Below are 24,278 nucleotides of genomic sequence, written 5' to 3' on the forward strand. Positions count from 1 at the left end.
AATGAGAGGATGACAAGGCCAACTCTCACAATGACGTTTATATTAGTTAAATTGTCCTCAAAGGAAGAAGAAAAAAACACCAAATTGTCACCTAAACAAATATTTAGAATAGAAATAATCATCACAATAGCTAGAGTCAAGAAGATTCACAATATACCAAACAAACAAAGCTGATCTTTCCCTATCACTAAAAATAATAAAAAAATATTAGAAGCTGATATTTCACTGATATTGATGAAGAAATATTACATAAAAATCACATTGAAATATATATTACATAAAAATCATATTGAAATATACTAATCACTGTTTAAAGTCAAGAGACTAGGATCTCAAACAATAAGGCTTTGTGAGTAAATTCAAACTACAAAATAACAACACCTCAAGTACTCAATATGACACATGAGCTCCCTCCAATCTGTGCCTCAAGGGCAAAAATTCAATTACAAGAATCCCTAACAGGAATATAATGTAATAATGTACACAGAACACCTACAAGAGGAAGAAAATTTTAAAAGGGAAAAAAAGAAAAAAGAAAAAGAAGTGAAAGTGTGAAAGCCTTCGGACATATTCCAAACTAAAGCAAAATCAGTCCAAAATGCTAAAAATCATACCGCCCCAAATTGAACCATTGAAGCAGAAGATTGCACTAGCACCCCATGCAGCAAGAAAGATCAGTGATAGTGCACTTCCATCTTCAACACATCCAAAGGGCAACCAACCTCACAAACCACGAGGGAAATTGCTAATTTGTCCTTCCTCCAATACATCTTTGTCGTTGATCTTGTAAGCTATTCTTATTCGCATGACAAGAGATTTCTGAAAATGAAATGAATTTTGTAACTATCTAGTATCACACCCGAAAAAATGAAAAAAAGGTGATAAAATTTCTGTCACGATTCAGCTGAACATAAGCCATAGGTTCCTGGACTACATAACAAAGGTCATGTATCCAACACCAAGTAGTAGGGAATGTCTTGTTTTGAGTAGAGCTTACAAAATTATATAAACAAATACTTACAACTCTTCCAGAAAATTACCCTAAAGCAATAAGGACCTACTTTATTAATTCATCTCAAACATTACATGACAGGTTGGCCCTGTTAGAGAGTGGTTTTATTTATTTTTTTTATTTATTTTTAAAATGATTTCCTTATCACCAGTCACAACTTTCACTAACATTGTTGGTTGTTTTGTCTTCTTTGGTAAACCACAAACTATAATGTGAATTTTATAATTGTGGCCAATTTTCGGTATATTTTCTGTTAAACACATAAACCCACAGTACAAGTATTTATTTTGATGGTATCTACATCCAAGAAGCGCCTATGATGAGACAATATAAATGATAAATGTAAGGCTTCAAGTTTCAGTGAGTTGGTAATCTATATGATAATGAAGTAAAAAACTCCACTTCATCCATTAAAACAAATAGAAAACAACAGCCATCATGAACCACTGTACCAGTAGATCTAATTAGCCCCTTACATGCCTGCCTCTTATACATTGACTCAGCTCCTAACAATCTCTCTAAATCAGTGAAGTACAAATGTACCAGTAGATCTAATTAGCTCTTAACCTCTTGTTCACATATCCTTGTACTCAAGGAAGCTTAAATATTGAATAAAAGAAATTATTTCATTTAAGGATAGAAATGATCACCAAGATTTTTATTGATTGTTGAAGCACTGTTTTTGTTTTAGTGAACCACTTTGATAACAAATACACAAACACTTTTACTTTTTTTTTTTTTTTTAAATTGTTAACTATAAAAAATTAGAGAATGGTTAAGAAAATAGTAGGTTATTCAGACAGCAAACTGAAGAATAATATGTATTGTCATGTAGTCCAGGTTCTAGACTTGCAAATACCTTTCCATGTTGGCTGTTGGTAACTCTCAAATTTTGTGTGATAGACCCATTACCAGTTGCAGGAAGAGTATTGCTGCTAGCAGGATCAAGGTGCAGTTGAAGAAACTGTGAATTTAAAACAACAAATGTCAGGACTACATCTTGAAGGAAACATGGAAAAAATATACCTAAATCAACATAGCAACCAGAGAACATGAGTTATGATCTACATTGACAGACAACAATATCACAAAAGAAAACAAAAGGCTGCATGAGAATTGATTTAAAAAGCAAGCAAAATATCTCTGAAAGAGGGTGGGAAAGTCCAATGATAAGTTGACACAAAAAAAATAGTATAATACAAAATATTTTATAGCCTGTTATCTGGTCCTACCTTTGGAACTGCTGCCTGGAAAATAAAATCTGTATAGACATTTGGTGACAAATTTGTAAAAGTAGCCTGGATCGATGTTGTTTGTGGGTTTCCAGGAGGCTTAGAGAAGTCAAACGTTATTCTCAAGGCGCTGCTCTCAAATGCAACAACAGATGGATAAACTGAACCATTGTTTTCTGTTCAAGAAAAAAGCTGTCACTACTTTTGACAAAAACTATATTTTCCTAAAAAAGAACTCCAAGTGAGGCCAAATTTTACCAGGCTTTGGTGGATTGGAGACAAAACCATCCAACAAATCCATCATTGGAGCAGCTCCTACAGGAGTAGTGGCTTGTCCAGAAAGTAAAGATGGCAATGCAAGTTCCTCCAATGATGCAACTGGAGATTTGTTATCTTGAATGCTAGATAATACATCAGGTGGGGATAAACTACTTTGTACAGGAGGTGTTTCAATAGACAAAAGATCCAGTAGAACATCTGTGCCAGTTTTTGAAGCCTGATTTGTACCTGAAATTGCAGAAAGATAAATTCCTGGCAGATAAATACTCGTTTGTGTATTCTCACATGCAAACAAATGCATACGTTTGCCTGTATATATCTATATCCTTATACAACAGAAGACCATTATAAGTCAAATTAAGAAACAGAGAGCACAAATAGAAACTTTAAGTCACATTTAAGATGCAGACTCTGCAAGAGGATCCTGAACAAATTTTCTCTTGCCTTCTCGTTTAAGTAAAAAAGAAATTATTTTTACAAAAAAACAAATATACATTGTGTGATCACAAGCATGGTGCCAGTAAATTCTCTGGTACAATCTAGTATTCTGGTTTCAAATGTTCTCACATGGAGAAAAGATTGACGAACTTAAATAATTATGAAAACAACCTAGTCATTGAAATTGGAATTGACCAAAAATAATGCTTTCCAAGAAACAAAAGTTTGTGAAAGATTCTAGAAAATTTCACAGGCAGCAACCTATTATATAATCTAAATGTTTACACACAATATTAACTTTCCTAACTTATCCTTTACTTTAGATAAAAAGTCAATGCCCCTCTTTCACATTAGTTTACGTTTAAGGACAGTAGTTTTGGAAACATATATCTTTATATTTGAAAGACAAAGCATAAAATGATATTCCGTCAAAGAGTTGGATTTTCCTAAACATGAACAAAATTTGGAACAGAGGGAGCAATATTTATAATTATATTTAACATAATATTAGGTTATATATTATTTTTTTCAGGTAGATGAGCGGGCATGGTACAGAGTCCACTCAAATCTGACCAATAGGAACTGGGTTAAACCTTGGCTAATGCTCCAGCATGATCATCAACAATGGGCCTCCAGAAATGATACATCGAAGGACATCACTTAATCATGCATAAAGGAAAATTTTACAGATCTTAGAAAATACTGACTTCTACCCTAATGCTTTGAAGGCCAAAAGGTTTATAAGAATAAGCATATGGTCAAAGCCGAGAGAGAGAGAGAGAGAGAGAGAGAGAGAGAGAGAGAGAGAGAGAGAGCAAATGCTTAGAAAGATAGAATAATTCAATAATGACAAATTATGCCATAATACATTCCAATACTAACCAGATTGATTTGATGCTGGTGACAAATCAACACCAAGGAGATCCTGAAGAAAATCACCACCAGAAGAGCTAGGTGCAGGAGCATCATCTAAACTTAGATCAAGTAAATCTACAAGAGGAGCTGCAGAAGGTTTAGCAACTCCATTTGGAAGATTAAGTGACGCACCACTGGAAGTTGAAACCGTTGCTGGCATTGAACCAGCCCTCCTTCCAATGAAAGTTGCCTCATCCAAAACAGGCATCCTTTCCACCAGTGCAGACCTGCACAAATTCATCTATCTAATACACAAATTCACTAAATTAAGGGAATCCTTCCCAAGGGAAGGAGGGGTGGGGAAAGTAACTGAAGCACTTAATGTTTTAAATCCCAAAAACATTAGACTGCATACCTAATATTCTGATGCTTCTGAATAATGGAATTGAATTCAATGGATCTCTGCTGCAATTCAAGCACAAGGTTTCCTCTGTTTTGAACGATGATATCTTGGATCCTCCTATAGACATTATTTAGAGAACAATCATACTTCCACACCATAAGAAAAGAGCAGAAGGATTTTTATCAATTACTTTTGATTAGAAAAGATTGACTGAAGGGAGACTCAAGGAATACAACCAAAACTAAGTCCAAAAATATCACAAAAATAAAGATGATTTCCTAACAGATCCACAAATCAATAAAAGAAATATTTCACATACATTTCACATGTGTCTGTACCACACACACACATTCAAACATAATCAAATCACAAGACCAACTGCATACCTAGCCAGCAATATGAATAGCTAATAGTTCATATTAAGTTTAGCAACAGAGAGAGAAAACCCAATTCAGCTATGTACGCTAGGCATGTTACTAGATTTAGATACCTCTGATAAAATAGTAGGGCACTAGACAAAAATATATCTAAAGTATGGCAGAAAATAAATGCAATTAAAATGAAAAGAGAATTTGACAATGCATCACGTACTCTGAACAAGAAGGAAAACGGGAAGAGAGCTTTAGCAGAGCAATCAAAGACATTGCTTTTGTGGTGAGGTCTGATGTATGGCGCTTAATAGCAAGTTCTATGATGTCCACAGCATCAGATTCTGTTACCTGTTTAGATGAACTCCAGTTAAACGGAAGAAAAAAGGATGACAAACTAAAGGGTCTAAACATCCATTTGTTGCACATTGTTACTCAGATGCTGTAGTTACAGGATCAATTTTATACTAAAAACAGAGGTCACTTGACAGCCTTATTGTGAGTTTTAGCCCACAAGTTTGTCATTAAGCAGATGACCTTGTGGAATCTGGACGATTCATTATACATTGGTCTATGAAACTATTTTACTTATAATTTCAATTTGAACCTGTATAATTACAGAAAACAATAGGGGGACAAGCAAAAGATACTTCAGTTGCTGAAACTTATTGAGAAGAGCCATAAGAAAGAGAAACTGAAACTATTTTGCCCATGTCTCAGCAACATGCTGCATAAGAAAGGCAACCCAATACCTGCCCCCAAAAGGCAAAAATAAACAAAAAGAAAGAAAAAAGAGTGACTTATTCAAACAACATTGCATAAGACGTGGAGGCTTATTTGTTTAAGGCATTATCTACAGATATGCTTTGTCCTACTTTCTAAGTTCTGAAAAAAAAAAAAAAAAAAAAAAAAAAAAAAAAAATCTGGAAGTTCATACAAACAAACATATGGAAGAGGTTGAACTCACAGTTATTGGATCCTCTATATCAAGCATTCCAACATTCTTGACCAACATGTCACCATATTCTCCAATGCACCAAACAGCCACTCGCACAAGACTTTCCTGATGAAAATATTGAAACAATCCTCTCATGAAGAAAAAATGTTATAAATGGTGTGTAAGCTTAAATACTCAAGATGATAGAGCTCCATATTGAGCACTTATCTTATCCCCTTTTTTCTTTCCATTTTTGAAAAGTATATTGAGCACTTAACACTCAAAAACCAAAAAAGAAAAGCCAAGTACCTGTTCAACTGATGTTTGGAGTGCTCTGTATAATGCCCTCACAGTATATCCATGGAGGTCAGAAGCATTGCTTATCACAACAATAAGGGCATGCCAGACTTCATCTTTAACAAAATTTCCAGCCTACTAAGCAGAGCATAAAGATAAGTACCTCCTAAAAACAAAATATATAATTGAGAATGCTGAGAAAAATACAAATGAAAAGATTAACAGATGTCAGATGTGGTACTTTCTTTTTCTTTTGTTGATAGGTAAAGATAAATTTTTTAGAAAAACACTACTACATGTACAATGGATGCAAAGAAACCTAAAGAATTATAACGTGATCATATTATATATAGAAACCCCATGCACGAGACCATGATGGAATTACTATTAGTGAAACCCCATGCATGAGACCAATCAAATAAAGAAATAGTAAATGTAGCTGATAATTGAGTCCCTGTACTTTCCGCATTCTTGAACATACGTTGATTGTGTTCCCATTCATGTCAAACATAAAGAAAATATGTTCCAAATATCCAACAAAAACTTACCAACCCAATTTCTCCATCCAACAAAAGGTCAATGACCTTTTGTAGCAGGGACAGACCCAGGTGGGGGGCCCGGCCCCCCCAGGTCCTTTTTTTTTTTTTGAGTTATTATATATATTTCATTTTTGTAGTTGGACCCCCTTCCAAAACCTTAGGCCCCCTTTCTCCCCAATCCGCCTAGCTAGTCTAATCCAAATAGCAACTATCAATCCCAAAAACTTAACAAAAACAATAAAAACATTCACAATGGTGATTATATTTTAGCCAACACAAAAAAACAATTTTACCACGAAAGAACCAAAAAATCATGTGTTATTAGAGAAGTTAAAGCTAAATTTTTTGCAACTACAATAATCTGGTATAAATACTAGTTAATTGTAGCAAGTTGTTAAAAATAAAATACAATTTTTAATTAAGATTATATCTCTTCCTTCAATTAAAAAACTCAAATTCTCTCCCTTCCTTTATTTTTAATGAGTTGTTTATATTATTTTAAATGAAGCGATAAAAAAAATAGAACATTTGATATTTGGTATATTGTAAAGCGAGGTGGTAAAATAAATAAAATAGCTTTTTAAGGTGCTAAAAGCTAGAATTTTTAATACCACCACTGTGAATGTTCTAACTTCAGCAAAAAAAATCCTAGTCAGCCTAGTATTAAATAAAACCATTATTTTGTTTTTGTTTTTGTCTTTGTTAGTAAATGATTGTATCTTAATGTATTTAAAAACAACAATTTTTTGTAATTTTTTAATACTATACGGATGCTTGGAGTTTTTTTTTTTCCTTGATACTCCAACCCCCGCTGGCTTAAAATCTTGGGTCCATCCCTATTGTAGTAACACCCATTGAATCCCAAAGGATCTAAAAACAAAGCTCCACAAATCAAATGCAACAGTGCAATATAGATATATACGATTCATCATCTCCCCACTACACTGGCACATACAACACCAGCCTACTAATGTAGGTTCTCCCAAGTGAGGTTCTTCCCTCATGCTGCCATCCAAACAAAGAAGGAAATCCACCATGGGGACTTAAAACCCCAAAAGCCTCTCGAAGGGAGAGTACCGCACATGAGCCCCTTAGATCTGTATAGAAAGAACGAAGATCAAATTCCCCACTCCTCCTCAACCTCCACCTCATTCTATCACAAGCACAAACCTCTATATGAGGAATATTAGAATAAAGAGGATGGAGAAACAAGGCTACCAATTCTAATTCCCAATCATCCAAGACCTGCCCAAATCCTCCTCTTCCCCTCAGTCAGTCTCACCAATAAGGACTCCATTAATGCTTCTCTATTTGTGAAGCAATCATACAAGACGAGGAAGGCCACCCGACCACCCACCCAAAAGCGATTTGCAGATGGATTCTCTCGACCCTTCAATCGACAACTAGTAAAGGCATCCTTCACCCAAAAGAGTCAGTTCGAATGACAAGTTGACCCCAAACCCAAGCCCAACCGACCAGTGATCACCTCTAATCCACATTACACAAAGCATCAACTATAACTTAGGAAGGGCAAGTAATCGCAGAAGGTTAAAAGAGAAAATGGTAGCCCATGACTTAATAGTACATATGACCCTAAGTGGAAGCAAAATCACACAATAGCATTGGTCTAACTATTCTCCAAACAGTTCATTAATACCTTCACAGAATTATAAATACAGTTGTTAAAATAATAATTAAATTAATAGTTAAATGACTAAATTCATCATTTCCTAACATTGACCTTTTGGGAAAATTGGTAATTTATCATGATATCAAAATAGGTGATCTTGAAAGTTCTACCTTCCATTTAAAAAGTTAGAAATTTCACATGATGGGCCCCATTTATTAAAAGGAAGTCTGGGCCCACACTTGAGGGGGGATGTTAGAATAATGGTTAAATGATTAGCCAAGAACCTTGTAACTCAATTAACACCTCTTGGTATTTCCAACAGAGATATCCAAGGTTCAAATCCCCCATCCCCCAACTATCGAATAATTTTATTAAAAAAAAGATTAAATTCATTATTTCCTAACAGCCTAAGCTTTTAGGAAACTCAATAATTTATCAACATTCAAATATCATTAAATCAAAATGGGATTTAGATATTTATTGATAGAGCAGAAATCAACCTTCGGTAGTGACTAGTGACACGGACTTGTCAACATGATGAAATCTTCCAGCAAAACATCAAAGAAACAGCATAAAATATATTAAAATAGACAAAGAATATGTTATTAAGATGCATACCTCAGAGAGAACCTTGAGCATCTGATCAATGTACCATATCTTCTCTGGTGAAAACCTAAAGCACCAAAGAGTGAATGTTAACTGACTATAAATTGCAGGATGAAATTCCAATTAATTAATGAAGTGGACCATGCTCAACTAATCCAACTGTATGGATTCATATAATGACCCAAAAATGGAGTTTGAACACGTGCACATACAAAATTGCATACATATATAACTACACGGAAGCATATATATAAACATACAGATACCACAAAAAAACAAGATTAAAATAATTTTGGATAAGTAATCAATTTTATTGAAAGAGAGACTCCTCCATGTAAACTCCCCCCCCCCCACCCCCTTCCCCCCCAAAAAAAAAAAACTGAACCAAATGCCTATGTTGAAAAACATCAGTCCCAAATAGTAAGCTATTAGGAAGTGGGCCAACAACAAATATCAAGCTCACAATCAAGCTCCCCCTTTTATGTAAGCCCGCCGAATAACAGCTATCTGGGCGCTTGGGCATTACAAGTGCAAAATAGAAGAAATTAAAAAATGGAGATCATCAAGACTGGAAGTGAGGACCTTTTAGATAAACAAGGCTCTGATACCATCTTAGAAACATCAATCCCAAAAGCAAAAGCAATTAGGAAGTGCAAAAGCTCACAAAAACATAAACACTAGTAATCTAAAAACAATAAGGAGACTGATTTACTTCCCCCTCCTTGCAGAACTGCCTTGCTTGGATGGAGAATCAACTGCTTAAGTTGCTTCAAAAGTAAAGGATATATAATGGTATTGGCGACTGCAAGATTTGATAAGTGAACAACTACATCTAGAGGCTACAGATATTACCATATGAATTCAAGTCCTACTCTCACCACTAGTAGCTGCGTAACTTTTGTTTTTTCTTTTAGAATCAATATTCATGTTTGTTACAAATCATACAACAGATACGAGGAAAACATTATCTGGCATCTCAAAGGAGGAGAGAAAAAAAAGGAAGACTTCAATTTTAAATTCACTTGACTGTGTAACTTACTTTGCAATTAAGGAGCAAATTTTCGCAGTAAGGTCTCCCTTGAATTCCTGATCACTTACTTCAAGATAATCAATCAGCTCTTTTGTTAAAGGTTTCACATTGCTCTCATTTATTAGAAGATACACAAGTTCAAGAGCTCTTTTCCTAATTGAAGCATCTGAATCCTGAAAGGGGAATGATCAAATGACAAAGTACGCTAGAAGACTCAGTTTTTGTCAGTAACAGAACAGAAGAGTCAAACGACAAGGAAATGCATCAATTCTACACTGCATTTTCAATCCAAAGTCACAATATTTATGAGTGCAAAGTCAAAAATAATGCTTAAAACAGTAATATTTTCTGCTCAGCAAGTGCACAGGAAGAGGATTGAATCACATTCCCCTAGAGCACCGGCACCTAGACAACTAGAATATCTTGGGCAAAAAGACTACATAAAAAGCAATTGTGTAAATTTCAATCATGAAGAAAGAGAAAGAAGAAGATTGCAACAATATATCAACAACTTTTTTTTTTTTTTTTTTATTGCTAAAGTAAATGGTGGGGGAGGGGGAAGGTGGGGTTTGAACCCTAGACACAGGGCACCAAAAGGATGCAACTACAGCTAGGCTAATGCTCGAACCCAACTTTTTCATTAATATCAAGCAAAAAAACATAAGTAGCCCATGTAATACCTTAACACATTCCAAGATTGTCGCCCGATGCCTCTGCACTGCTTGAGCATCTACGGTTATAGCCTTCATCAGCATGTTTAATGCAACATACCTGAAAAACAAAAGTTTTACTTTTACAATATAGCTCAGTGAGTAGTTGACAGTGGGATGGAGAAGAAGACAAAGCATCTGGAATATTAAGCAAAAAAAAAAAAAAATCTTTCAAGGACTAAAATAACTACTGGCTTGAAGAATAATAGAATAAAATTTAGTCTCAGCTTTCAAAAATGCCAGGATAATAAAACCAAAAAAACAAAAACAAAAACAAAAACCAAAAAAAACAAAACAAGAGTCTGCAGAGAGTCAATGGACAGCTTATGACACACTTACCCAAAATGGCTTATAAGACAAACAGTGAAGAACTTTTAGGTGGTCAGAAATTTCAAAGAGAGAATTGCCAGATACTAACGCAGTCAGGTAGACCTTGGTGACTGCCTAAGCAGTAATTGAAGCCGGAAAAAGGGATACATACTCTCTACAAATACATCTAATGTCAATTCTGTTATTTTTTAGGGATGTAAGACATAGATTAATTGTCATCTATAGATATTTGTTTAGTACTTGTAGAGACAACTAAATTATTTCCACCAAGTTATAGTAGAACAGGAATTATATACAGGATAGGAATTGACATCTTTGCTAGATTTTTCATCAGGTATTTCTTGACTTTCAAACGGACACCCCACATCTTCCTTCTAGTTCATATGCATATGAGTGGCCCATAATAGGCGATCTCCTTGAGTAATTGGAGGGGAGAGATTTAGGATGTGCAAGGATCACCTTCATTGTAAAACTTACAATTACCAGTTGATAAAAAACACAAGACCATCACACTAGCATGAATTTCTACAACCACAAACAATGGTTTAAATTACTAATCAGCTACCCATGACTTTTATGTGCATAATGTTTATGTGAAAGAATACATTGGTAAATAATAGATCCCACAACTCGTTTGGAGACATTAACATACCTAAGATCCTACCTAGAGTGGCACTTTTCATTTGAATGGCGGCTTTAGGGAGAATCCTTACTATAGAATATCTTGAAGCTATTTTTCTTTAGAACTTTAATGGATTGGTTGGCTGCATTGCAGAACCAATCATTTTCATCTTTTCTTGATTTCCTAGATTCTTGTAATTTTTGTTCTTTATTGTTTGACCCCTTGTACACTCCCAGTGTACTAGGGTGCTCCCCCTTTTTGATATCAATAAACTTATTACTTATAAAAAAAAAAAAAAAAAGAATATCTTAGGAAGCACCGTATCTTTGTGGTTGATTGGTGTTGTGTGTGAAGAAGAGTGAGGAGACAACTGATCCCTTGCTTTTCATTGTGGGTTTGCTAGGGCACTTTCGTCCTTGTTTTTGAGCCTTTTCAGTATTCAGTGGGTAATGCCTAGCAATGTAATTGGTTTACTAGCTTGTTGAAAAGCTCTCTTTGGTAGACACTATAGAATATCTTAGGAAGCACTGTGTCTTTGTGGTTGATTGGCGTTGTATGTGAAGAACAGCAAGGAGAAGACTGATCACTTGCTTTTCATTGTGAGTTTGCTAGCGCAATTTGGTCCTTGGTTTTGAGCCTTTTCAGTATTCAGTGAGTAATGCCTAGCAATGTAATTAGTTAACTAGCTTGTTGAAAAGCTCTCTTTGGTAGACATTGTAGCATAGGCATTTGGAATGTGATCCCTCATTGCCTCAGGAAAGCAATGCTTGGTGCTTTGAAGGTCAAGAAAGCTTGGTTTAGTCCACATTTCTTAGACCCTTATATGAGTGGTCATTAGCATCAGGACATCTTTCCTTCTTTTTTTGTAGCCCAAGTACATGGGAAGTATTAAATAGGTACACCAACAATTAAGCTCTAATCAAATCTAATAAATTTGAAAATGAATATAATTCTGAGACCATCATTCATTCAAACAAGGATCTAAGAAACAACAATTGAAGATCTAAAATTGGTCATTCACAATCCCGAAGCTTCTAGCATTCCTCTCTCCAAACGTACCATATTAAATAATGAGGAATCACCTTGTAGATTCCTAAATTCAGAAGTTATTCAAAACAGCTTCTCTAACAAGCTAAAAAAACTGTTAAATCTATTACCTTTATAGGCATAACCCACTTAGCTCCAAAGATGTTGAAAAACATAGCCCATGACTCTAGAAATAGAACAATGAAGGAGTACATGATCAACTGTTCTTTATATATATATAAGAGTAAATGATCAGCTGTCTTCCCACTCCTTTTTTTTAATATGTAATGATCAACTGTCTTCCCACTCCTTTTACACATAAAACACCATTCTACCACAATAATATTCCTTTTTTTCAAGTTGTTAATTGTAAAAATTCTCCCCAAAGCTGCTGTCCACAAGAAGAATGCAATTCTTATTAGCTTAGGCTTCCAAATGTCTTTCCAGGGAACATCACATCTCCATTTGGAACTAATACTCAGAAATAGTATTCTCCAAATGCGTACCTTTTCTAATTTATTTGAAATGATAGATCTTTGTAATTTTAGATAATAATTGTGGTGTATCTCTTGTATACTTCCCATGTATATGGGTTTTTGCATATTTTAGGAGCATTCGCATCAGCTCTTGCAAAAATTTGTCTACTTTAGCATAAGAATATATTTTTTCTATTTTACATCTCAAAATATTCCATATCAGATTATCTATTTACACTACATTTCATTAAAATATCAATTTTTCTTGATTTTTTTTTCTTCATTTTTTCTCATTCTTCACATATAACAACCATTATTCACTCTCTTCTTTCATCCTCAAAATACTTAAAGAAATAATAAAAAACTAAATACAAAATAAATAGCGTCAGTGTAAATTTACATGGTTACTATAGCAAACTTGTCAATTTACACAATTAAACACTAACGGATGTGGGTCATTTTTAAGCAAAAATGTGTAAATTTTACACTTTTTTTTATTATACACCAACTGATATGAGCACCCTAATGAATTCTTTACTTATACTTTAAAAAAAAACATATAAATACATATATATATATATATACACATCTTTAAAATTTTAAATTAAAATTAAAAAAAAAAATCAGGATCAGATAATACATAATATGAAAAAGAAAAAGATACATACGTTAGTTGCAAAAAAAATAAGGTAAAACCTGTAAACAAATTTTTTTTTTAAGTACTTTTTTTTTTTTGGTTGATAAATTCATGATTTGAAATTTGTTTCTGAAAACTAAAATAAACAGACCATAATCTATAATTGACCACAAAGGTAGCCCAGGTTAAAATATGAGAGAAAACCTGATATTGTTGTCACGATTGGACAAGAATCTTCCCAAGATATTGATTGCAAGCACACGTAAGCCACCATTATCTTCAATGCTCATGATAGTTTCAACGCATTCATATAGAATAGCATTGCCAGCATTCTTGTTTGACTCAGTTTTCGTTGCCACCTAGGAAAAATATGGCATGTTAAACAACAAAGATAAAGGGTGTAAACTTTATCATATTTTGTCAAGTCATGAAGCTACCTAGGAAAAATATGGCACGTTAAACAATAAAGATAAAGAGAGTAAACTTTATCATATTTTGTCAAGTCATGATGAAGCTAGATGAGTTTCAGGAATAATGCACAATTGCAACTGTCCAAAAGGGTTTAATGTAAAAGCAACAATTCTCATAAATCCACTTTGACAAGGTTACAAGAATCACAACAAAGGGGTCCTTCAAATTATATGACTGGAATCAAAGAATAAGATTTAGGGATAGGAATAAAATTATAGCACGCCAAATTTACACGTGGAAGGAGGGCACAATTGCAAGGTTTTGAAGACATATGTTGCACCCTTTTTTGCCCCTTTTTTGGTTCAAAGACATACTTAGCATTTAATTCTGCATAGTCATCTAATCCTAATCAGTCAACTCAACATAAACATACATAGATACATTTACATTCGTAGACGAATGATACAGGTGACATAAGCATATAATCTTAAAGATGGTTTTAGAAAAACTGGAGTTTATGGACCCAGTCATTACTCACTGTCTCTGTCTGTATAAAAGAAACTTAAAAAGAAAAAGAAATCCTATGATTTTTTTTTTTTTTTTTTAATAAATAAGAAATCCTATGAAAATTTCTAATAGATAACTCACTCATCCATAAAAGATTTAACTCCTAACTTTTTCACCCCATGTTTTATGGAGAGGAGATGCCAATTGGTCCAAAAACCATCAGATAAAAAAGTCCAATCAAACATCATGAATAAATTTTCCAAAGTACTATATAAAATAAAAGCCTACTTTATGCCAACTCTCTTGTAAAATCCTCATCTCTAAACAACCGATATACATTAAGAAAATCCATTTTGCTTAGGCAATAATTTGTGCCTAATGAAAGTTTCAAACCAGTGACCTCTACTTCCTAAAGCATGGTCCCCAACCAACTGTGCTTCCCTAGGGGTTAATCTCAAGTACTATTTCTATTCTAATTATAATCATACATGTCCTACTTTTCTTAGGATCAATTTATTCTAAAGCATCTCCCTCTTGTTCTAACATTCTCCCATCAATGACAGGTTGACAACTACACTATCAACAAGCATACATGCCACCATGAAACCGAAATGGAAGCCCAGACAAGCATGCATAACTAAAGCAAAAATGATATGGCACCAGATTGACCTAATTTGTAAAGTCCTATTCTGCAGATTTCCTACCTCATCCCTTCCTAAACATGAAATTTAATTTCATCATAATCACAAGCCTACCCTATACACGTTGAAGCCTTAATTTCCTTTCAAGCCCTTTAGATCTCCCATAAGTTATAGAAGATATTCAAATGAAGGCCAAACACTCCTAAGAGTCTAAGACTGCTGAGGCAAAGGCATCACAAATGACCCCTCCACAACCACTAAATCCTTCCTGTTCAAAATCACGGTCAACCACCCGAAGGACCATAGCCTCTAGTGTAACCACGGAATATTCTTCCTTCGTAACTATACTTACATTATGATTCTGTAATTTGGCATCTTATACGGCTTTGCCTGCTTTCTACCAACAAAACACCATCTCAAAAATCACGTAGTTTTACCTTTTTTAAGGGAAAAAAATAAAATTTGAAGATCCAACTCTACTGTAGGCAAAAATTTAGTTATCATCTTTGACATAATATCTACCACCCATAAAATACAAACTCACAAAACATACTGATTGGTGAGGTAAACAATACTGCAACGCAAATTATCAATAATCTGTAAATATTGACTGATAGTTTTTTTTTTTAATGATAGCATGAGATAAAATTTATGTGACAACTTACCTGAGCAAGAATGTCATTCATCAAGTCACTGGCATCTGCATCTCCTTGGCCTAACACACGCAAAAGCTTAAGCAATCTGATATGGAGGAAAGGGTCGGTGATGCCAGCAATGTCATACTCAGGTGCATATGGACTGTTTGCGACATCCTTGAGTGTTTTAACCAAACCCTCTGTGCATTTCTACAACAATGGTATAAACCATTTCTTGTTACAATAAACAAACAATCTGAATAAAATTTCTGTAAAATAAAACCATAAAATATTAAAACAGGCTGCATTCCTAAAATATACAAGCCAAATGCACAATAAGGATTTAACGTGTAGCACCTTGTGCATAAATTCAGAGTGTCATATAATGAATGGTAACATCAGGTCATCAAGAAAAACGAATACATATAGAAGAGACAATGGATTCTCAAACATGCATTATGTATTCCAAAACACAGCACTTTTAATCTTGATCAAGGACTATAATACGTGAAATTAATTCAAGATGCCACCAACATCTAGGATCTTTGAAACGAACTCCTTGTGCATTACTTTTTTATTTTATTTTTTATAATGAATTCCTTGTGCATTTCTTGTTCAACCAGATATGTATTCCAGCATGGATTATCCAATAAGAATGAAAACAGCAGCTTATCATGTAGTGAAATAAAATAAAATAAAATAAAATAAAAAACTCAAAAAAAAAAAAACTTTACAATTGTGCATTAAATCATGTGCCACACAGAATGCTTCTGTCCTATTAACAGTAAGGAGAAACACATTGGCTGGGCCATGGTCAAGTTACCTCTCTGAAATATTCAAGGGCATCCGTACTGGCTTTGCATAGATCTGTACAAAGTTGAACTCCAGTTATTAAAACTCCATGGTGCTTTTCTTTAAGTAAGGCTGCAGCAGGATTTATAAAATTTTCTGCCAGGTCTGGTACTTTCCTTATAATCCTTATAGCACACAATGCTGCCTATATACAACATGGTGCATAGTCAAGTTTACAAGAACAAAAGATTAAAGATAATCAAGTTGACCAAATAATGATTAACATCAGATTATCGGACATTGCAAATGAAAGTTCAAATGTAAATGTTTGTCAAGAAACTCCAAATATTGAATTGCAACACTTAAAGTAGTTTCTCAACAAACAAAATCACAGTAAGTTGAACACATCTAGGATTGACTAATATGTTGGACTCAACCTTTTTCTGAACAAAATGATCATATCTGGCAGTACACCAGGTTAGCAAAGCTTCTAACAAGAGAAAACCACACACCATCAGTCTAAAACAATTTGAAAATGGGCCATTTTGATGAATATTAATTTCATAATTGAAATATGAGGACCAGATTCTTTCACTGTGAGTATTCCAACATCCTACAGAACTAAAATAAAAAAGACGGATTTAGCACAGATATCTTTCCAAGTAACATGTACTTGTACAAATAAATGGCAATGACTAAGAATTTGCTAGAGACAAAAACAGCAGACTAGCCTCGAGTCACTAAAACAACTTAAGGATACTATATACCTAAATTTTCCCTTTTTTTTCTTTTCTGTTTTGAAATGATTATAGGTTGGAAAATTTCTTTCTTGGTTATAACTTAGTTGAGCTATGTGCAAGGAGTAATATTTGGAATTCAGAAAAATTAGCAAACAAACAAGAAATAGACACAAGTTCAGCAGAACTAACATCTCAATCTGCACGAAGAAGTGGAGTTAACCTTGTCAAAAAGTTGAGTATTGTTGCAAATGACTGATTTTCATTTCTTAGTCACGGCATTTACAGAATGCAGATTTTACTACTCCTTGTATTAATACAATCAATATTTAGTTACCATGCTTTAACACAGCCATATAGTGGGATGATCTTCCTTCCCTTTTTCCATCTATTCCTCGCAGGTGAAAGCCAAACTTATGGGTCTAATTCAGACATCTTAGAAACATATTCTCCAGAACATAAAGGGCCCAAAATTAAGGAAAAAAAAAAGACTCACTTTTTTCCGTGTATTTGGATCTCGAAATTGCAGCAATCTTTCTACTTCTGGTGCAAGATCACGAGCCATCTCAGCTGAACAAATATTTCCCAAAGCACAAAGGGCAAGTCCCACAATATACTGATTTGAATGATTGAGATCTCTGCACATAGGTTAAGGTCGCACAACACTGTATGGATATTTTTATTTTTCCCTTTTCTTGTATAAACACCACATCAGTGAAAAAGTCGCAATAAAATAAACCTTTAAAAAATAGGTGATAACAATAAAACACAGAAAATTAACTAAACTTAATGTGGGAGAATGATAAAACTGAAAGAAAAAATAAGGGTTTACCAAAAAAAACCCAACAACAACAACAACAGTTGGATACTGTTTTAGCGAGTTTGTGACCAACATTAGAACTTCTTGTCTTTCATCAAGAAGCAACATAAGGCCAAGATATCCTATTCTTTTCTCTGGAAATTCAGAAGAAGCAATCAACTTCAGGCACTCCATTTGACCAAAATGTGTGGGGTAGCCAAGCATGTGAATGAACATAAGCTTTGCAAGGTTACGGTGCCTATAATCATTATCATTTTCATTAATGGCGGCTCGAATGGCAGCACACTCTTTTCTTACAACACCACGCTCCTCTGCTGCAGTTTTGCAGGCACGTATAGCCCGAATCATGTCCCTGCTTTAAAATAGGTATATATCACATAAAAAATTTAACATGTTCAAAACCAGTGACTTAGGTCGATGAAATGTCACCTCTGAAAGAAACTATAAAGACAATAGGTTACGTATTTCTTTGATTGGGGTTATATGAACAAACAGAATGAAGAATTATGCACCCAAAAAAAAAAAAAAAATCATAAAAACAGAAGTAACCACAAATTAAGCAAATGGAACAAAACAAAAACGGACTTTCCACTTAGCAACAAAAAGTTTAACAAATTGCATTATTCATGCCAAAGGATGTAAGTACCCAATCTATCACTTTACAAAATCTTATTTTGTAGAGATTCATACTATCAAAATTATAGGGTTTTAAAATAATTATTGTGTATTCCATTACAAGAAAAATTGAAGAGTCATTTGCTATTGACAATAAGTCATTAATAATCTTCTTTGAAAAAAAAAAAAGGAATTCATTAATAATAATAAATAACGACTGTTATTATTATTATTATTATTATTATTATTACAAAGGTAAGACCACAAGAATGAAAATTTCCCATGTATAAATTTTATTCTTTTTAGTAATTTACAACTCAAACCACAATTTCGATAAGTGCCACTAACACTCAGCTTTTTCATAAATCACTTTTTAACCACTCTTACAAACTCCCTTCTTTTTCAAAAGGACCAATTTCATTAAGCAATTAATTATTATCACACAAAAAAAAAAAAAAAAACTAAACCAAACTCAACCTTTCTTCTCTTTGTTCTAATCTTACATTGCTGGATTATTATACCCTTTGTAAGAGTCAATCTGCTTGAAAGATGGCATCTTTTGGCTGGGTTCATATCATTTCTACACTACATTGAAGTTCTCCTTACCGCATCTTTAACCCACTGGGAAATGAATTCCCTGAATTACATATTCATGGAACTACAAGAGATAGGGCCACTCATTGCCTCTACCTTTTGCTTTTATGAGATACACTCAAAATGGTAAAATCAGTAAACTATCCACAGGGGATGCATTTGACTGCTAAAGTTATCATAGTCTCACATATACCACACTCAGGTCTGCTGCTCCTGATCATGGGTGACCTATACGTACCAAGCTCAAGGGCTATCCATAATTAAAAACTTTACGAGGTGCAATGGTTCAATTCCAACCAGATCTGTCACCTATATTGTTTTGTTTTATTAAAATACTTAAATATTTCTAATGATCCATTTGGTTGGGTTAAAAAGGAGAAGGCTGGCAAAAGGGGTGGGTGGAGTTTTCCACTCAAGCACGCCAAAAACCATTCTCCCAAATTGGAAGGAAAAGTGGGTAAAAAATGTGTCTTACAGACTTTACTGTTTTACCCCTTTTTTTAGTCACAATTTTTTCTATCCTCTCCTTATGCAAGAAAATCATAATAGTAAATTTATTAAAATCTCATTTCTATCCTTATACTTTTACACCTTCCCAACATTTACACATGAGGGAAAAGAAGACTAAAACATTTTCTATCCTACCACTTTCCTATCATTCCTACGTTTTCTATCCTCTCACTTGTCCATTCTCCAAACCAAAAAGACCCTAAATTTATACATATAGAGACAAAGAGCACAAACAGTAATAGCATCAATGTCAATTGGCATATTCACTTCTTATGAACAAGATCAATTAAAATAAAATTGTTCAAGTGGTCCTGACTCATAGGCCCTAGTGGCTTGAATTCTATTTTAGAGTTTGTTGATTCAATATCTCTTTGAATGTAAAGATTGGCATTTGTGTTATTTAGGAATATTTTGTGTACACACCCTGTGACCTGTGTGCAGAAAGTATTTTCTCTTTTTCAATAAAACACTATTACTTATCAAAAAAAAAAAAAAAAGATTAAATGCCATAAAATTAAAAATGAAAGAGTTAGAAAAAGTTAATAGGCAGTCATTCTATTTTTTTCAGTTTTTTCTTTGATGGATGCTTGTAATTTGTGCATTTGATTGTTACTTTTCCCTAATGTATACTTCCTTTATACTTAGGTGACTCTTTTTTTGATAATCTAATAAAATTTCCTCATTACTTGTCAAAAATAAATAAAGAGCTAGAAAAAGGTATAGACTCTTACAAGTTTCATCAGAAAGGCCACTTCAGCATTGTAACAAACTAAAACCAGAAGTTCTCAAATAGTAGAAACTTTTGTTTTCCTTTTTTTTTAACCTTCATCTCCCTCTGCGGCTTGAAAAGTTCTGGATCTAAAACCTAAGCTAATCTTAACCCACCCATTACTACTTGAGCCAAAGGCTCAAAGCCCATATAAGTTGTAGAATTAAGTCACACACGTGACAACCTGATTATTGCATGGCAATCTAGCAACCATATTGTATGAATCAAAAGATGCAAAGAGTAACAGTTCCAAATTCAATAACTTAAACCACGTTCTTGTTAAAAAGTGCAACCTCAATGTTCTTGGTAGCTAGGTTAAAAAGGGAAATCCATAACATAAAAGATAGTTTTAATCTTTCCCTCAATTTTAATAGCTAAAAATAACTTTATTAGAAAAAGGAGGAAACTCAAATACACAAGGAGTGTATAGGAACTACTCTTGAATAATTGCAATTCCAAAATATCATCTTCTTTTTTGTTGGTAAGTTAAACACCACCCACTGGGTCTTGAACCCCACGAACTTACCCTCCACCTTGCTTTTACAAGGGAAAGAAGCTCCATTAGAGCTACAACTCAATAGCTAGAAGTTTTATATATATATATATATATATGATTTTCAATTCTTAGGTAAAATAACTAAGTAGATTTTTTGAAATTAAAGGTTATACTTGCCAATAAGCTTTAGCTCAAATGGAACTTCCTCCTTCCACAAGAATGGCTGGAGAGTGGGGTCATGGGTTCAAAACCCAATATGTACATGTATAACTTACCCGCCCCAAACAAAAAAATAAAAATAACAACCTAAAGGTTAAGCTTCCAAGTGAATGCTTTTTTATATTACTTTTATGGCCAGTTTGGATGGAGGGAGTGTAGAGGCTAATTTCCGGCCAACCCTACTCTACTCCCCCGCCCTCCCCCTCCGTCCAAACTGGCCATTACGGGAAGATTTAAACTTAAACCCTTTTCCAACCAAAACTCAAGGGTGCGTCCCGGTATAAATAAATTAGTAAAGGGAATAGGATTTAACATGGGCTGAGAATTAAGATTGACTTTCTGTCAGGAATGATATCACACAAGCTGAGTTTGGTGTTAAAATTCCACTTCATACATTCATTCCCTGAAACCACTTTACAATCCCTCTCCAGAATCATAAGATAGTTCCGGAGACTAGAGAGCATCCACTTCATTAATCTAAACTAGGAAAAAGGCATTGCCCCCAACAATTCCAATTCATTCTCAGTTACTACACATCCAAGTCGTTGTTTTTCAGCATATAAACGAGATCACACGGCGTCAAAGATCATATACACAGTGCAAAACCTCGGACATTTCAACATTTGCCTCAACAATTCTTACTAAATATATCAGTCTCTAACTATCCAAAATCAAACGGTTCAAATTACAACGACAAACAATCACAATAAACCGCGATTTTCAACCAAAATCGTCTCGAATTACGATCAGCTTTAAATTAATTTTCGATTTGCGCAAACAAAAATTCGATGTGAAATTGATCTGATAGCAAAAGGAATCGGAGGCTTTACCTGAGACGCGTTCCGGAAGAGAAGGGATTCATGACTGGGTCCGTGATTGATGGAGCTCCGGGGAAAAGGTCGGTCGGTCGGTCAGATCCGATTGGTGGATTCGGATTCCCCGAGCTGGATCCGAAACGAAGATCTGAGAGATTTTGGATCTGAGAAAAAGAGAGAAAGTGAGAGTGTGACTCTGTCTCTGCGTTTCAAAGCACTCTTCGTCAATCGGGGATTAATATGAGTGCGTTCGCTCGTGTTTTGTATTTTTTTTTTTTTTTTTTTCCCTATGTGAAAGAGCGAAATGAAAATTAAATTAAAAAACATTTCTTCTTTTCTTTTCTTTTTTTCTTTTTTTCTACATTTTGATTGTATTACCTGGTGCGGTGAAATGGGGTAGGTGACAGCGGATGCTGATTGGATGGAAAGGGAGTGGGGAGTGGGAGGTTTGAGTTGTCGTGGAGCAAAAGTTCAATTGTATTGGTCCGTGGATAGATCTATCTCACCAGCGGAGAGGATTGAGTCATTTTCCATTTAATAAAGGGCCCTTCGTTACAGACATTTTTTTGGTTCTTATGGTGGGGGTGAATAACTGGTAGTAGTGTAAGTTAGGGGTAGAATTCTCAACAAAAAAAAAAAAAAAAGAAGAAGAAGAAAGAAGAGAGAGGAGGCAATTTTTGCTGACAATTTTGTTATGTCACCAAGAAGCAAATATAGTATTAGTTAAGTATATGGTTATTAAACTCGGATCAGATCGGTCGGTTCGATCAAAAACCCAGCATACATACCGGATCGAGTACTTAATTATATCGTTTTGCAAGTGACTTGCCTAAACTCGATCAAACTTGGGGATTTTGTGAGGAACAATCATTCAACCTAGCTAGGTTTATATCACCCAATTGGGTTATTATTTTTGAGAAAAGATCTGAGTTGTTCTATAAATTTATGAGAAAGAGGATGGCTAACAAGGAGAGAGAGAGAGAAGCACATTGATTGTTGCAGTCGCAATTGCCTAACCTCACTTAATACTTTTATTATTTCTTGGTTGTCACTTTTCACCCTTGTTTGCCTCCTTAGTTCTCATGTTGTAGGTGGATTTTTTTCCTACGTTAGCTTTGCCACCTCTTGGAACTCGAAGACTCGAGTTCCTTTTATGAAGTTGAGTTTTGGAGATTCGAGATACTACTTAACTAATATGTTTGTCTTGGGGTCACGTAACAAAATTGTTAGTAAAAATTGCTTAAATAACAAAAACCCGTGTAAGTAATAGTAATGTGTTATGTTACACTAAAATTCTTAATAGGTATTTGCAGTTGAATAATTTAATTGAAAATAACTCATAATAAAGTTCCTAAAATTTTATCCATTATAAAATTGAAATTCACTATATTGATTCAGTTTATATCTATTAAAATAATTAGAAAAATACAATTCATTTACTATAAGAATATCTTCATTCCACAAGAGAGGGAAGCACATGTAAAATTGGGGGTTTGGGGAGGGGGGGGGGGGATTATGTTCATGTGTAATATGCATCACTCTAAAAAAAAAAAAAAAAGAAGAAGAAGAAAGAAGAGAGAGGAGGCAATTTTTGCTGACAATTTTGTTATGTCACCAAGAAGCAAATATAGTATTAGTTAAGTATATGGTTATTAAACTCGGATCAGATCGGTCGGTTCGATCAAAAACCCAGCATACATACCGGATCGAGTACTTAATTATATCGTTTTGCAAGTGACTTGCCTAAACTCGATCAAACTTGGGGATTTTGTGAGGAACAATCATTCAACCTAGCTAGGTTTATATCACCCAATTGGGTTATTATTTTTGAGAAAAGATCTGAGTTGTTCTATAAATTTATGAGAAAGAGGATGGCTAACAAGGAGAGAGAGAGAGAAGCACATTGATTGTTGCAGTCGCAATTGCCTAACCTCACTTAATACTTTTATTATTTCTTGGTTGTCACTTTTCACCCTTGTTTGCCTCCTTAGTTCTCATGTTGTAGGTGGATTTTTTTCCTACGTTAGCTTTGCCACCTCTTGGAACTCGAAGACTCGAGTTCCTTTTATGAAGTTGAGTTTTGGAGATTCGAGATACTACTTAACTAATATGTTTGTCTTGGGGTCACGTAACAAAATTGTTAGTAAAAATTGCTTAAATAACAAAAACCCGTGTAAGTAATAGTAATGTGTTATGTTACACTAAAATTCTTAATAGGTATTTGCAGTTGAATAATTTAATTGAAAATAACTCATAATAAAGTTCCTAAAATTTTATCCATTATAAAATT

General features: G+C 34.2%; 1 protein-coding gene across 1 annotated transcript; it reads right to left on the reverse strand.

Moving 5' to 3' along the window:
• Positions 1-205: 205 nt before the first annotated feature.
• LOC112015360 (AP-1 complex subunit gamma-2) lies at positions 206-22,259 on the reverse strand. Its single transcript, XM_024047759.2, has 18 exons — positions 22,004-22,259; positions 18,020-18,322; positions 17,647-17,788; positions 16,445-16,618; positions 15,652-15,831; positions 13,632-13,786; positions 10,307-10,397; positions 9,636-9,799; positions 8,609-8,663; positions 5,834-5,956; positions 5,555-5,650; positions 4,811-4,938; positions 4,232-4,336; positions 3,844-4,103; positions 2,503-2,751; positions 2,245-2,420; positions 1,872-1,976; positions 206-819 (listed from the first exon to the last, which is right to left on the reverse strand). The coding sequence occupies exons 1-18, from the start codon at positions 22,033-22,035 to the stop codon at positions 724-726; spliced, it is 2,634 nt and encodes an 877-aa protein (XP_023903527.2). The 5' UTR covers positions 22,036-22,259; the 3' UTR covers positions 206-723.
• Positions 22,260-24,278: the final 2,019 nt, after the last annotated feature.

The sequence above is a fragment of the Quercus suber genome, unplaced genomic scaffold (genome assembly GCF_002906115.3).
Source record: "Quercus suber isolate HL8 unplaced genomic scaffold, Cork oak 2.0 scaffold_217, whole genome shotgun sequence".
NCBI classification, from domain to species: Eukaryota; Viridiplantae; Streptophyta; class Magnoliopsida; order Fagales; family Fagaceae; genus Quercus; species Quercus suber.